We start from the raw sequence: 15,753 nt of genomic DNA on the forward strand, positions 1-15,753 counted from the left end.
TTTGGCGTGCCAAGATTCTGAGTTTGGCTGGGTGGTTTCTTCAAACCATCACATTTCCTTGCCCTCAAACCTTAATACCCTAGAAATTTGCTTGGCGCAAAGCCTTGCTTCTTGCGCGTCATCTCATACAATCTGAGTTTCAATAGACTTCTCCATTCACTCCAAATAAATTATCAAAGTTGTCAAAATTTTACCTTTGCCCCAGTTGGTTTACAGAGAGCGTCCGTGCTGTAGCTACACCTGAGGTAAGCCGGGGTAATTGAATGAGGGCCCGTGCTCTAGCAAAATGAAATATTTACAGATCTCCCTTACAGAGTCGGTTACTTTTTTGTGAGTATTTTGGTTTGTTTAATTTCTCAAAGAATATGTGTCGCAGTACATAAATATAAAAAAATACAAGGCTCTTGAATAACATCTTGCCCTGACAAGCAGCCAAAAAAAATTCAGAAAGAGTGATCTATGAAAAGTGTACAACAAACAAAGTGAAAAGAGGCATGAAAAATCCAATCTCCGTGCGCCAACTTGGGGTGGTATGGTCTAAGTCCCTCCTGACAGAGGCTCGCTTCGCGAGTTCAGCCTACCCCCCGGGGGCCCGAAGTCTCGAGGGACTTTGTTAAGTTCGTGAGCAGAATGTCTTTGACCAACATTGCTTCGTGGTCCTTGCCCTCTCCGTGGTCCTCACTTGCTTCTTTGCAAGTCTCTCGAATCAAAGGCCAGCTGAGTTCAGTGGCAGCCCATATCCTTGCAAATCAGAATACAGCATTCAAGTCCGTAAGGGCGTGGGTGCGGAATAAACGTTGAACAATGCGTCCACGTGCATAGGACTCCATGGCGCAATGGTAGCGCGTTCGACTCCAGTCACCATAGCTTGTGTCATCGAAAGGTTGCTTGTTCAAGTCACGTTGGGGTCAATTCACTTTTGCTCTGGTCAGCTCCCGGATTACTCGATGTATGAAAGAAAACTACGCACAAAGCAATACTTTTATGAGATGTTTGAGCGATTTAAACCTCGCTAATGGAGAGTCAAATAGGGGGACCTCAAAGATAAAGTCAAGACGGCAAGCTAGCCGGAAATCATCGCAGGAAGAGAGCAATGGGATTGTCTCCCGGAATACAAGCTCCTCCGGATCTTGTTCGAGACAACAAAAGCCTGCCTTTTAGGACATTACACTCAAATATACCTTCACACAAACACACATGTATATATCTATGAACAACGGTTGTTTATAAAGAAAACAAGAGAAAAGTTTACAGCGCGCGTCTCTACATGTAACATGCTTTGTCTGCGATCGATCGATGGCTTTATCTACATGAAGTTTGGATGAGAAGGTGGGGAAACGAGATTTGGAGCTATGCAGTTTTCTTTAGTTTGGTTTTATTGGTACTACATAAGAAAAACAAGGTCTGATCGCAAAGAAGGGGGAAGGAGTCTAGGAAGAGTGATGAACAGAGGTTTTGGTGCAGGAGAGGAAAGGGAGTTAAAGTTTAGGCGAGTTTTTACCGTTCCAGCTCGCCAAGAAGTGTCTACCGGAGAAGACATGTTCGACCTTGCTAGGTTCTTCTACGGCAGTTTTCTGGCGGCTATCGATCTCGACATAGTCGCGCTTGGCCGCGCCGACATAGACCTGTCTGGGACGCCAGATCTTTACCCCTCCCTGTTGGTGTTGCATCTGTTTCCAGTGCGCCAACCATCCTACTACTCGCGGTACTGCAAACAATACCGGGAAGAAATCCGTCGGGAATCCTAAAGCTCGGTAGATCAATCCGCTCCAGAAACTGTTTCATAGATATCAATGTTAGTCTGTGCCGATTCAAACTAGAACATTTTATCAACTTACTCGACGTTCTGAAACGGGAGAAGAGAAAAAGAAATAACCGGGACAAAGAATCAGTCAGCTTGTTCCCCGTCATGATATTCCTCTCCTAATCAAGTGACATAAAAACCCCAAATCACCGGGTAAAGATTCCTGGACTGGAAATATTCATCTTTCATTGCGTGCTCATGTAAAGCGATGGCGGTGTCCAACATTTTGTCTCTACCAGTAACCGCGAAAACCTGATCAAACAGATAAGCAAATGGTCAACACACAATTCATATGAGAAGGACGGTAAACAAGGGAGATGGAAGAGAGGGTCTGACTTCGTCGGCAGTTTTACGGATGATGAAGGACCTAGGATCAGAGGTCTTGTAGACCCGATGGCCAAACCCGCTGAGGACCTCCTTCTTCTGCTTGACCCGCTCGATAAAATTAGGGACCGCGGCGGGGCTGCCGATCCGCATCAGCATCCGGATCACCGCCTCGTTTGCGCCCCCATGGAGTGGGCCATAGAGGGCTGCCGTCGAGGCGGCTACGGCGCTGTAGGGATCCACCAAGGTGCTTCCCGTCTGCAACATGGTCGCCGTGCCCGCATTTAATTCCTACAATCATTATTTCATTCGAAGAGCAGTCCGGACGAGAGGTCAGTTCTTCGAAGGGCGGGCTAGAAAAAGGTAGGTAAAAAAATAAATAGAGATCGAGACAGACATGGTCGGCATGCAAGATGAAGAGGACGTCGAGCGCCTTGGCGATCACCGGGTTCGGACGATAGTTTTCGCCCTCGTTCAAGTAGTCGAGCATGTAGAGGAAGGTCTCGGTGTACGACCGGCCGACGGGGGGACGATTGAAGGCCCGACCCATGCGGACCCTGTAGGCCATCGCGGCCAGTGAGATCGACTTGCCGAGCAGCCGGAAGATCTGCTTGTCCATCACAGTCCGCGAACTTTCCTCCTCTGGCCGAGTGTATAGCTTTTGCCCCTGCAAGGACGGATTCGCTCCCGGCGCAAACGCGCCTAGAGCCCCAAATGACGAAATCAGTATCGCCATCGGATGCGCATCGTATCGAAAGGCCGATATGATCTGCTCCAAATCTACGTGCACATATGTATGGTGCTAAACATGCCATCGGATTGCTGTTTATCAATTATACGGTTTTGTAAAAAAACGAAGAAAAGAGTCGGGTTGGTCTTACCATTACTTCGTTGTTGAAGTGATGAAACTGTTGTTTGGTCGGTAATTCGCCATAGAGTAATAGATAAGAGACCTCGAGATAAGTGCTCTTTTCGGCGAGTTGTTCGATCGGGTAACCCCTTTATTGATGAAGAGCGTGAGTTTGTGTTCAAGGACTGCTACGCTATTGAATCAATACGAGTGGAACAGACCTGTAGCGAAGCTCGCCGGCGGTGCCGTTGATGTAAGTGATTTTGCTCTTGATGACTGCAGTGTTCATGAACCTGGAAGTTCAAGTAGAAAGGACCAAGCGTCACAACTGAGGTTCCTATCGGGCAGACGGGGCATAGTGGGAGAAAGAGAGACTGACCCGGGGTCATAGACCCTAATCCCGGCCTCCAGCTCGTCTTCCGGGCGGCTGTTCGCCGGCAACCCCGCCGCCTGGCCGCCCTTGATCGCTAGCTTCTTGAGCGCAGTGGCCGGGATCGAGTTCTGCTCGATCGGAACTTCGATGCTCTTGCCCGTCCGGTTATCGATCACTGTTTATCCTCATCAACCTCGCCTCTATATCAGCGAATGCACTCTGGAGACTGTCATACCTGTCAGGGTTTGCGGTTGGACTGAGGTTGCTGCTACTTTCCCCATCTCGTTCTGGTGTATGAAGCTTCCAAGTTGTGTGGTTGTTGTGGTTGGGCTGGGTTCTGGATGTGTTGGGAGTGAAGTGTCGGAGTAGGAGCCCGATGATGTCACTCGAGTCGAAGTCGACAGTCACCCGGGCTCCCCGACGGGGCCCGCCTTAAGCCCCACCCGCGGCAGCTTTCCGGCCGGCACGCGGATCGGCGCCGACTTATCTTTACGGAAGTCCCCGCTTCGGAGGGCCCGGGCGGCCTGGGCTGGTGCGAAGCGCGACCTCCGAAGGAGAATGGGAGATGCTTCGCATCGGAGCGCTCTGCACCTCCAGTCCCGGGAGACTTATTTAAGTCAGGATCGGCGTGGGGCCCCTTGATGTCTGCCAGTGTCGGCCTATGTCGGCGTATGTACTGGCACATATCGATTGATACTGTATCCAAACGTTGGACATAACCACCGGCTCTGAATCAAAAGGGATGCACGCATGCCTGTTCGGATCCAGTGGTGCAGAAGGGGGAAGGCGGCCGTGGACTGGTCAGTTTATTTATAGAATATAGGACCCCACCCCGTGTCCTCGTTTTTTCCTCATCATCCTCCAGACAACAGCTGATTGCCGCTTACTTCCTCTGGCTTCACCCTCATTCTCAACCGTTTTATTTCTCTCCTCTCAGCTTGTTGTGTTGCTTTCATCCTTGACTTACTACAAGATGCCTGCAGGAACTGTCCGCTCAGATGGCGCTTTCTTTATCTACCTGATGCCAAAGCCGGTATCCCCATCTGCTCTCCCACTTTCTGCTATTACTTCGGGCTGAAATTCCTAAACATATTTGCTTTCGTGTCTTTCTCTCAGACCTCTCTTCGCTCTCATGCCTTATATTTTTGGAGCCCACTCATATTGGCGCGGGTCTCACAGGTGCCTTCTCAGAAGTCTCAAGGATGCAATAAAATCTTTAGTTATTGATGGAAGCATACAACGAGCCAAAGATGAAGTTGAGTTGAAGAGAGACAAAGAGAAATTACATGGATGGCTGCCTTAAGGGGTCAGGAGCCAGATCGTGTGGCCCAGGTGAGGTGGGCGCCATCTAGCCTCATCCAGCGCACCGTGCACCTAGTCCGCCATTTCCACGACCTCCATGTGCACATTCCTCATGTGGTTCCGGAATCTTCCCCACATCTTGTACTCCTTTTTGCATACCGGAAAGTACTTGCACCGGTCTTGAGAATTATTGCCCAAAATATTGGCATCACAATCAGTGATAGGAAACCACAAGAGCAGGGACTTCGGAAGAGGGGTACATACATATTTTATCAGGCACCTTCAGGTTCATTTTCCGACGCTTCAGAGGTGGCACATTCGGTTCGTTCCTCTCTCGTGAGGGGCCAGGGACCGGATCATGAGGCCCAGACAAGGTCGGCACCATCTCGCGTACCAAGAGTCCCGACATTTGCACGTCAACGTTGTGCACTTTGTTCAAGTGTGCTTCAATTCCCTGCACAGTCTTGAATATCTTGCGACACACGTCAGAGTAATTGCACCAGTCTTGTAAATTATTGCGACAGATGTTGGAATGAAAATCAGTTAAAAAAAGACGTGATCAAACTCGGGAGGAGAGCGTTGGGAAGAGAGTACATACAAATCTCGTCGGACGCCTTGGCCTTCATTTTCCGCTTCTGTGCTGGTTTCCCCTCGTGGTCCTTCCTCTTATGTGCCGCAAGTTCGCCTGGAAAAGCGTATGATTTACCGCAACCAGGGTGATCACAGGGATCTGGGATCATTCAAAAGCAAAGTCTCAATCATGAGTACTGGGAACTGTCATCTTCAGAAAGGACAAACAAAGAAAACTTACACCTGGGGACAGGGAATCCTGGCATTGGGTGCTGATGCGTGACATGCCGCCTGATATTATTCTCCCGCCTACAGACACGGACACACATGTTGCAGCTGAAGGTGCCATCCGGCAAAGCGCGGTATCTCGAATCAGCAGCATTGGGATCTGAATGCAAAAAAAGTTAGTGTTGCTTATCGTTACATGGGTTCAAGATCTAGTCTCTGGTAATACGAGGCAAGAAGGAAATGCTACCTGGTAGTACCACATCTTGGGCAGCCGGGTGGTTTTCGCCATCAGAAATACTTTGAGGCGTGATGGTAGTGGGGGTCTCACCGCTTGGCAAAGGAGAGACTACGGTCAAGTTATTCGACAACACATTATCAGTCATACTGGAGATGCTAGAAATAAAAGCAAACTAAGAAAAGCAAACTCACAATCGGAGGGCAGAAGGAAATTTCCTTGGTTGTTGTCCAAACTCGGCATTGCCTCCAGATGTGTTGTGGCCGGTAACTCACGGTATCTTGAATCAGCAGTATTGGGAGCTGAATACAAAATAAAATTAGTGTGGTTTATTGTTATATGGATTCAAGATTAAGTCTCTGGTAATACGAGGTAAGAAGGAAATGCTACCTGGTAGTGCCACATCTTGGGGAGACAGGTGGTTTTGGCCATCAGAAATACTTTCAGGCGTGCTGGTGGTGCCATCAGAAATACTTTCAGGCGTGGTGGTGGTGGTGGGGGTCTCATCGCCTGGCAAAGGAGCGACTACGATCAAGTTTTTCAACAACATATTATCAGTCATACTGGAGATGCTAGAAATAAAAGCAAACTCACGATCGGAGAGCATAATGAAAGTTCCTTGGTTGTTTTCCAGACTATTTGCATCCAGATCTGCTGTGGTAAAGATTAAGTCAAAGAAGTTTATCAACAGTGATCTCCATACTATGCGAGCATTATAGGTTCACCATTTAAGAATTGCCGACCCAAAATTTTATCATGATCATCTGCTTCTGGCTCCGTAGAGACAAAGGCTATAGTCGAGTTTTTCCATAGTATTTAGTCAGTCACAATGCAGCAAAGTGTAGAAAAATAAAGAGACTCACAATTCGAGGGCGATGAAGCAACGTTTTCCCCGCCGTCATCCGAACTCAGCGTGGCTGGATGAGCTATGGTGACGATTGATTGGAGTCACAGATATTTATGAACAGGAATATATATACATTATGCGAGCATTTTTGACTCGCCATTTGAGGGCTGAGAGGCCACAAGGTTAAAACGATTAGCTGATTCCAGGTCGTGAGGGAGAAAAGCTAAAGTCAAGTTTTTCCATAGTATTTTATCAGTCACAATGCAGCGAAGTTTATAAACATGAAAAGAATCACCATTCGAGCGCAGCGAGGGTGCAAAACTTTCTGGGTTGTGACCCACGCTCGGCCCCAACACTGCATACTGATAGGCTGCGGTGAAGATTTGAGTCACGTCAATTTGTCAACAACGATGCAAAAGGTGTGAGAGCATTATGGGCTCACCATTTGAGGGCCCAGAGCCCGATAAATCAACATCAAAAGTTGCTTCCAGCCGCGTAGAGGCAGACGCAGGTCGATACGTTATCTCCGCCTGATTAGTTTCATCATTTATCGAAAATTGCAAGGGGCGAGAGGCGGCCGCCGCCAAACTGAAATGCTTCGTCGCCCGCCTTTCTTCTGAGCTGCTTTCGTTACCAGTATCAAAGAAGGGAGAGCTCATAGTTCTACGGATGATAGGTGTATGGGAAGTGGATACAAGTGATTTTGGCTTATAGCAGGGCAGGATCTGCTTTTGGGGTGGAAGAGGTGGGCTGGGAGAATCAGATTTCCAGGATATCTGTACCTTTTTTTATAGACAAGGACTCGTCTTCTCAAAGCACTGCTTAACTCAGTCCTCTTACCTTACCGACTGAGGTTTATGTTCTTTAGCGCCGGTGAGTTGTAAGGCTCAGCCTCAGTATATAGATTCTAGCGAAGTAGACTGAGACAGAGGCCATCGGCACATTTGTGTCGGTGGCAGTGCTAAGGGCAGTTTTTTAGGTATGTAAGCTGAAGTCGCCGTGTTAGATATTTGCTTCGCTGAGCTTGTCGACATGGCATTCGTAATTCTTTTTTCCCTAGCTCCTGCGACTTAGATGCTCTCAACCTCAGTGGGTTCAACCTAACAACAATATTCAGCTACAGTTAACAGGTTCCCTCAGGCGGAAGGCAGTCGGCGGGAAGTATATGCACAACGGCTTAACTCTAATCACACCGGATTTTTTCTCCCAGCGGAAACGCATATTGAGTTGTCTACCGGCTCGTACCAATATGCCCATGACCGGTGGAAGGAAATCAAGAGCAATGTAATCCAATCGTTGATCGGTCAACGGAACCGCAATACACAATTCGGGGGGTGTGGCGTGCTTTGCTAAACTCGAATATCTCATTCCTAATCAATAACGAATTTGACTATGGCCTGGGAGGAGAGAGGTTAGGCTCAGGGTTAGGTCCTGGGTTAGGCTTAGGGGCCTAAGTATGAAAGAACCCTACGTTGTTTATCAATTCGATCGAAGGTCGTTCGGATTTTGCGAAGTCGACCGACTCTGTATCAGTGTGCCTGCCAAAATGCTGTTTGAGGCATTTTTGGCATGTTGTTATCCCGAGCGTGCGGGAGACATCAGGAGACATCCTTCGAGGGCAATGCGTTACACTCAGGTGATGATACTCTTTCAGCCCACAATCCGGTTGGATGAGCCCCGGGAGGCCCCAGGTCATATGTACACACCGGGGCGGATGGGGCGCCCCGAGGGCGATAATTGTTGCGCCCCCGAGACCCCGCAAACCAATGACCGCAACGGTGGCGCTCAGTCTTGACATGTCCCAGGGGCGCACCACCATGACGCACCTGGGGCGTCATGAACCGTCCCCGTTGCGCAATTCGGTCACGCACCTCTTGCGTAACTTGGAATGGCGCGCCAACGCGACGCGCCCCTGATCGTCCCTCGGGCGGCCCATGGGCTTGAGTATCACAATGCTGGAGCGTCCCGGTTGCTGGATATGGCAACGTTGGGGAGCGCTCAGCCGCTACCAGCGGATATTTGGTCCGGTACCCTTGCGGTGCTCAGCGGCGACCCGCCAATATTTGATCCGGCACCGAAAATGTATTGGGTCATGCTATCCGGTCACAGGACTCAAAAGCCGTCCGGACATTGCCCCGCGAAAAAATTGCGGGAAGTTTTTGGAGGCACGGGCTTCTAAGTTCTGGAAGGACAGACCAACCAATCCCATTTGTGCTTTTGGGTCAGGTACGGTTACAGCAATACATACTACCAAGCATATTTTTTATTTCTGGTGAGACTTTCTGGAAGGGGAGGAGTACATGGGTGGGGCTCTTGGGGAGATTATTGACACTGGGGGTAAGTAGGATGACACAAGAGCAATGTAAACAGGTACACCACCGCTTGAATTCGAGCTTGGGTTGACGTGGGCCCAACGGCGCGGTCGGCAAAAGTTTGGCCCGGGTGGGCGCCAACCTGCCCGCCCAGAGTTTGACCGCGGGATCGGATTGTGTCAAAGATTGGTCGGGCCCCCCTTGACCCAACCCATCCAGCACCACAGGCAGGTTGGATGGGTCGGCCGTGGCTAACCCAGCCAACCCATCCCGGCTCTGATCAGCGTGCCCACGGGGGAAGCTGGTTGGGCATGACAAGAGCCCAAACAGCTTCAATCAGCGGGTGGGCCAAGCCAATCATGTCTGGCACTGAGTAGCGCGCCAACGTTGCCCTCTGGCTGAGCCCGCGTTAGGCCAACCAAGAAATGATTTTTTTTTTTAAAAAAAAAAAATATTTTCTGAACCTCTTTCCATGTTTGGAAAAAGTCTACATACGTGAGATATTACAACAAAAAAAAAGGATGAGTCTTGGTCCAAATCCGCAGATTTTGTCTGACAAAATTCAGAGAAATGGTCTTTATGATACGGTAAACCGCGGGCCAAACACTACAGGCAGACAGCTGTTGCTCCCGCGCGCAGCGTCACCTAATTTTGGTGGCCGCAGTGACTGCGCAGGTGACGCTCCGCGTGGGAAAGTCACCTGTTTGCCTGTAGTGTAACATAGAAATGTGTGGCCACCTAGTTGGCAAGGCTGGCAGTTTGTCCTTCCTCGAGGCAATGGATGCGCTGGGTTTGATCCCGGTGTTGAGTCAATTTTTGCCGGGACATTCTTGTACCGCTCACCGGACCCCGACCGCGGCGCGCACGGCAGGCCAACGTGAGGAATTCGCCGACCGCGGGCCCCGCACGTGGGAATCACGTGGGAATCACATGGGAGGTCGCGCCGACCGCGGGTGGCGATCACTCCCGCTCTGGGTGACACCAAAACTTTAGGGTGGGGTCGTGGGGCCCAGGGTTGTCTCCGCATTGTGTCCCACGTCAAACCGTGGTTGGGGGCGCTCCATGGTGTAGTTGAACAAAGAGGGGAGGATGGCTGGATGCTGCTCTGAAGCAGACTAGCTGATGACTGCTGGATATGAGGGTGGGATGGGGGCCGATGCTGGCTGATGGACCCGCTGGAATTTGAAAGAGACCAAGGGGGTGGTGGATGGTGAGACAAGAGAGTCTAGGGGAGGAGAGCAGAGGGCCTGGTGCTCATGAAGGGTGGGGAGAGGTGTTGAGCAAGTACGTTGGAGCAGACACTGGATCAGATTTGTCTTAAAAACTCAAACAAACCTGGAGCCCCCGGAAAGGGCTCCACTGCTTGAAAACTACTGTTGAAGTCAGACTTGTGGGTGCGAGCCAGGGAAGGGGCTACACTACCTTGGGGACAGGCACAATAATGATGTGGCAGACTCGTGCAGGCTGGACTGGTGGGAAGGTGTCCCTGGATTGTGAGGGCAATTGATCAGTGACCCGGCGGCAACATCCAGTGCGTGATGAGGCCAGTCATTGTCCCGCGCCAGTTACCCCAAAGGCCCTGTGGCGTGCTGGGTACCTCTCCGTTACGCCAGGGGACGCAGGGCGTCACGTGTGCGCTATGGGGGCGGTGACTCATGTGTGGGTCACCGCGGCGTAATCCTAACTTAGGGCCCCAGTGGTGCTAGAGATGGCAACTTTGCACCCGCCACGGGTACCCGCTATCCGTTGGCGGGTACCCGCCAAGGCCGGCGGGTACCCGCCAACGGATGCGGATGCGAGTGCGGATGTCTGAGATTCCGACAGAATTTGAGCGGGTACCCGGGTTATTTGCAGGCGCACCCGCCCACACCCGCCCACATATACACCGCAGTTGCACAACACATGATCTCCAGCTCGCTGCGGGCAATACGGCATCTCCGACCCGGGCTTCCCTCCGCCCTCAATTTGCGTGCTTCCCCCATCATATCCTCCAAATACCACGCTATGGCCCAACCACAAAAGAGGCTCCGAAGTCGGCCTGCAACAGATGATGAAAACGAAGCCCCCCCTCCCAATTCAACCAATGAACAGGACAACATTGACTCAGGAACACCTAATTCCACACAGGTGGGAGCTGAACTAACTGATGATCAGCGTCTAGGTAATATACTCTGCTTTCTTTCTTGATTATTCAATTGGCTCAAAAAACTGAATAAATTGCAAATGTAGAACACGCAAAGAAACTCGCGTGTAATCAAATCAGTTCAGCTTATGCCTCTTACGAGTCACCCAGATTGTCTGATCAGCAAGATAAATTTAACCGCCGCATGATTGCGTGGAAGTGTAAGATGTGAGTCTGACTTTCCCTACTATTTATAAGAAGCAAGGAAACAATATCTGAAGCATTTCAAATCTTGATAGATGTTCAAAAAATATCAATTGACCAGCCTATGAATCTTTGTGCAGTAATCTTCTCACGCATGCAGGCCGATGCCTGAGGAAGCAACAAAAACCACCAAGTAACAAAACACTTGCCTCAGTTGGTATATCTGGAATGGGTGAAATTGACCAGCAGGAGGTAAGACTCAATATTTATTTATTTATCTCAATTTTCTCCCAACTGACCAGTCTTCTCACTCTAGGTCTTGCAGCGGTGTGTGATTTGGTGTGCGGAGGGAGCGAAGCCCTTTTCGGCTTTGGAAGAAAGCAGCCTCAAGAAAATTCTCCATCCAACAATCTTAAAGCATCTTCCTAACCAAAGGATGGTTTTGAAGGCGATTCAGCAGCTTTATTTGTGTGTTCAGGAGAAAATTTGTCACGAATTGAGTGTAAGTCGTGGATTGTTTGATTTCTTTGTTTAAAATTCAGATAACGACCCAACTGACTGCACCTTAAACCTATTGCTTTTTATATTCAGGTCCACAAGGGGGCACTTTACTTGGGTGCTGATGCCTGGCAGACACCAAACGGATTCAACATAATGGGGGTGGTTATCTACTGACTTTTGGATGATGGGGCCGGCAGGATCAAATTGGATGCAATGCCCCTGGACTTTGTCCAGCTTAAGGAAAGGCATACAGGTGAATACTTAGCGCGCATGGTTAAATTCATTGTTGAGAAGTTTAGATTGAAAAATCGGGTATGATATTTTTTTTTTTTGATTTTGTACATTATATTATCTGAGAATCTGATCTAACCTGCTGATTATATTCATTAGATTTGTGGTATTGTTTCCAACAACGCGGCAAACAACAGGACAATGATTGTTGAGTTAGAAAAACTTTTGTGGAAACGTTTCCAAGGCGAGCCGCAGTGGATAAGGTGCTTTGCACATATCCTCAACCTTATTGTAAAGGCAATACTCCGACCCTTTGCGCGTAACAAAAAAAGCTCCCCTAGAGCTGGTGAGTATGAGGAATCCAATGATGAGGAGGAACCACAAAATCTCATTGAAAGGCAAGCTTAATTATTCTGACATCATTTCAATTTGTCTTTGATTTCTACCCGCTGATTGTTACATGTGTGATTGCATTTTCAGGTTTCATGAAGAGGAAGACAATAGTAGCTCCACTGATGACAACAAGGAGGAGCTTCCCGCCAATATCTCTGAGCGCTCCAATGGCGAATTAGCAGAGGACGACGAGCTTACACTGGCTGATGTCAAAGATGTTGAAGATGAAAAGGATGATGATGTTTATACGTCAGAGTCATGTCGTCGATCTCTTGCAAAGGTTAGTTGATTACTTTGGTCTTCCTTTAATTTTTTGGATAATGAATTTGTTTTGTTCTACTTTTCATCAGTTTTGCGCCATTGCAACGAAATTGAAGAAGTCGCCAAATTCAAAAGCCAGATTTATTGAGATTTGTCGTGAAACTCAATGCCAGAAGCCTCATAACGTTGAGCATGACGTCCCGACTCGGTGGAACTCCACATACTTGCAGCTTTTGAGCATTGTCCGATGTGAGAACGCCATGTAAGTCTGTTCAAAATCATAAAAATAACTTCAGCAGTGAACCAGACTGACTTCTTTGTCATGCTAGTGTTACTTGGCAGTGTGATAAACAGTTTGGCACACCCCGCAACCTGCAGGTGAACCAGGAGGACCTTGACTTGGCCGCAGACCTGGTGCAGATTCTAAAACCATTCTACAAAATGACCCTTCAACTATCAATGAAAGCATTGGACCGGGTAGCTGAAGTGGTAGTCATGATTGATCAAATCACGGCGACCCTCTCGGCCGTGATTGCAAACAAAGATGGACAATATCCTGCCGCATTAAGAAATGCATGTTGCTTTGGGCTTCAAATTACCAATAAGTACTATTTGCTCACTGACTGCGCACCAATCTACAGAATAGCAATGGGTAGGCCTTTTCTTCGAGTCTAATTGGCTTTTTTCTAACATGTTTTGCAACTAACATAATATCTTTTGACCATTCAGTTCTCCATCCGTCATTCAAGGATGAATACTTTAAGCTGGCCAAATGGCCTAAGTCATGGATTAGTGAGGCGATAGATCTCACTCGCGAGATGTACAATACATGGTATAAGCCTTCAAACACAATTACCGCACCAAAACCACTAGAGATGGCAGCAGGTAACTGTTGTCTGATTTTGATAAAACTACTTCCAAGTGCTTGTCATTAAAGAACGTCAATAGGTAACACTTTCATCTCATGAAGTACAATTTGGACTTGAGGAAGACACTCAGCTAAATTTCTAGGAAGGCACACATAAAAGTACAGATGCCAAATACCTGCGCACAGGTACCTGTCAACAGGTATACCTGTTGGCAGGTACCTGTACAACATTGTTTGACTTCTTTAATCTTACTTGTTCTGGCCTATCCGGCTAGCTGAGTGTTTTCCTCAAGTCCAAGTGGTACTTGATTGACTGAAGCTGTTACATATTCATTTTAGTTACTCACAAGTACTTGGAAGCAGATTCATTAAAATCAGTAAAATCAGACAGCAGGTACCTGATGCCATCTCTGAAAACCACCCAGGAAAGGACCAATAAAGGTAAACGAAATCTTGTAATCTCTCACACTGAGCAATTCAACTGACCAAAGGTTCCACCAGCCACAAACTGGTGTTCTGGCCGGGCTTGGCGCTGCTGCTGTTGCAAGATCTTCCAAAGCGCTATCAGATCCTGTGGACATATGGCTATCTGGCGGCCTTTATTTGGAAGACCGCAAACCAATCAATGGGCTCAAGTGGTGGGCTGAACAAAAACTTAGCGGAAATAACCACCATGGACTCTTACAGATGGCACTTGATGTCATGTGCTGCCCCGGTAAGATTAATTTTTTCTGCACAGGCATCAAAACACAAAACTAATCAATTGTTTCATTAATTATGTATAGCAACAACTGTTGATGTCGAACGGACTTTCAGCTTTGGCCAAGACTACGTCTTGGCCAAGAGACACAAACTCAATGCAAAATCGGTAGGGAGAGGGATGGTGTTGTTGTTCTACTCAAAGAACGACAAGATTGAACCTCTGGATCTCCACAAACATATGGAAAATATGAAGGATAAGTCTAAGGGCAGGATGAAGGCATGTGGTGCCACCAAAGGCAATGTGGTGACAGTGGAGTGATATTCTCCCCCTCTACTGTCACCAAAGAAAAGAAAACATATGATATGATGAAATGAAAACATGATCTTGTCTGTGAGGAGTGTTTTTGGTGGCGGGTACCCGCCAACAAGTGCGGATGCGGATGCGGATGTCAGGATCTGGCCAAAATGGCCGGCGGGTACCCGCACCCGCGCGGGTACCCGCACCCGCGCGGGTACCCGGGTGCAAAAGTGCCATCTCTAAGTGGCGCCTGTGTGGCGTGTACTGCCTGGGGCTCGGGTGGGGTGCAACACCTTTTCTAAATTTAAGGCTGGCACCCGGGTGTTTAGGCGGGGGGTCAGCCTTGTCCCAAACCCCAGATCCGAAACCACCTGGGTGGAGCGGGGTCCACCCAGGTGGTCACAATTATTATTTTTACTGTGGAAATCTTCATTTTTTCTGTCTGTGACACCATCCAGATGACCCATAGTGGGAATGTGCTTGCCCGATCAGGGAAATGAGATCAATAAAACCTTAATTAACCTTCCAAGGCTGTCAAGCAGCCTCCCAAGCCCGTCCAATTGGCCTCCCAGGCCCGTTCATTGGACCTTCCCAGGGCTCAAGCCTGTCCAAATAACCTTGAAAGCCCGCCCATCATGTACTGCCAAACAACCCGGGTGTTTGGGTGGGGTGTTGGCCTCATCCCAACCACCCGCACCTGGGGGGTCCACCTGGGTGGTACTTTTTGGGTGCCAGCCTTATCTCAATTTGCCCCGCTGTGTATTTTCAGAAGTGCGTTCTGGGGACCTGCTTTCCCCGTTGTGCCACCCATCCAGGACCCTCACGGGTTGCGTCCCCAATGTGTGGGACCTGATACCTTGACTGCAATGCAGCCCAACGTCCCCTTTTTGCCTAGCCAAGTAAGCCTCTCAAACGGAGGGGGGGACCCCCACGTCCCAAAGGGACTCTCCGCAGGAGAGGCTTATGACTAATGTTGCAAATTTGGCCTGAGAGTTCCGGGCGATTGTGGCTTTTCAACCATTTTTTTTCTTCAGCCCCTCACACAACAAAAACCATCCCAACCCAGGTGAAGTCGTGAAGGGGCTGAATAGACATCCATCTTAGCTTCCCGCTCCTGTTCTCAAAAAAAAAAAAGGACACCTGAGCTGGAATTGACAAGACATCTTAACAAGAGCCTGGTTTCCTCCCATGCCATACTGCTTTCTGCCACCACTATGGGTAAAAGTGGTAGTATGCATTTTCAGTGTACCTCATTTGTTGGGCAAACCTTTGGTTTATAGTATAATTCACAGGAATACAGCTTTCCTGGTATGCAAGCCACAGGAAGG

At 48.8% G+C, this 15,753-nt stretch overlaps 2 protein-coding genes across 2 annotated transcripts; both read right to left on the bottom strand.

The window, feature by feature from the left end:
• Positions 1–1,478: 1,478 nt before the first annotated feature.
• On the bottom strand, positions 1,479–3,632 carry PtA15_5A735 (uncharacterized protein; the record flags this gene model as incomplete). Its single annotated transcript, XM_053169528.1, has 9 exons — positions 1,479–1,776; positions 1,839–1,846; positions 1,955–2,056; positions 2,141–2,419; positions 2,526–2,930; positions 3,010–3,127; positions 3,200–3,271; positions 3,358–3,526; positions 3,587–3,632. 9 exons carry the CDS (start codon positions 3,630–3,632, stop codon positions 1,479–1,481), a joined length of 1,497 nt encoding a protein of 498 aa, XP_053020716.1.
• A 1,093-nt stretch (positions 3,633–4,725) lies between these two features.
• Positions 4,726–7,192, bottom strand: PtA15_5A736 (uncharacterized protein; the record flags this gene model as incomplete). Its single annotated transcript, XM_053169529.1, has 13 exons — positions 4,726–4,832; positions 4,918–5,157; positions 5,252–5,383; positions 5,465–5,611; positions 5,699–5,797; positions 5,881–5,988; positions 6,077–6,211; positions 6,281–6,340; positions 6,412–6,477; positions 6,550–6,612; positions 6,691–6,756; positions 6,829–6,903; positions 6,976–7,192. The coding sequence occupies 13 exons, from the start codon at positions 7,190–7,192 to the stop codon at positions 4,726–4,728; spliced, it is 1,515 nt and encodes a 504-aa protein (XP_053020717.1).
• Between the last annotated feature and the right edge of the window lie 8,561 nt (positions 7,193–15,753).

This window comes from Puccinia triticina, chromosome 5A (genome assembly GCF_026914185.1).
Source record: "Puccinia triticina chromosome 5A, complete sequence".
NCBI classification, from domain to species: domain Eukaryota; kingdom Fungi; phylum Basidiomycota; class Pucciniomycetes; order Pucciniales; family Pucciniaceae; genus Puccinia; species Puccinia triticina.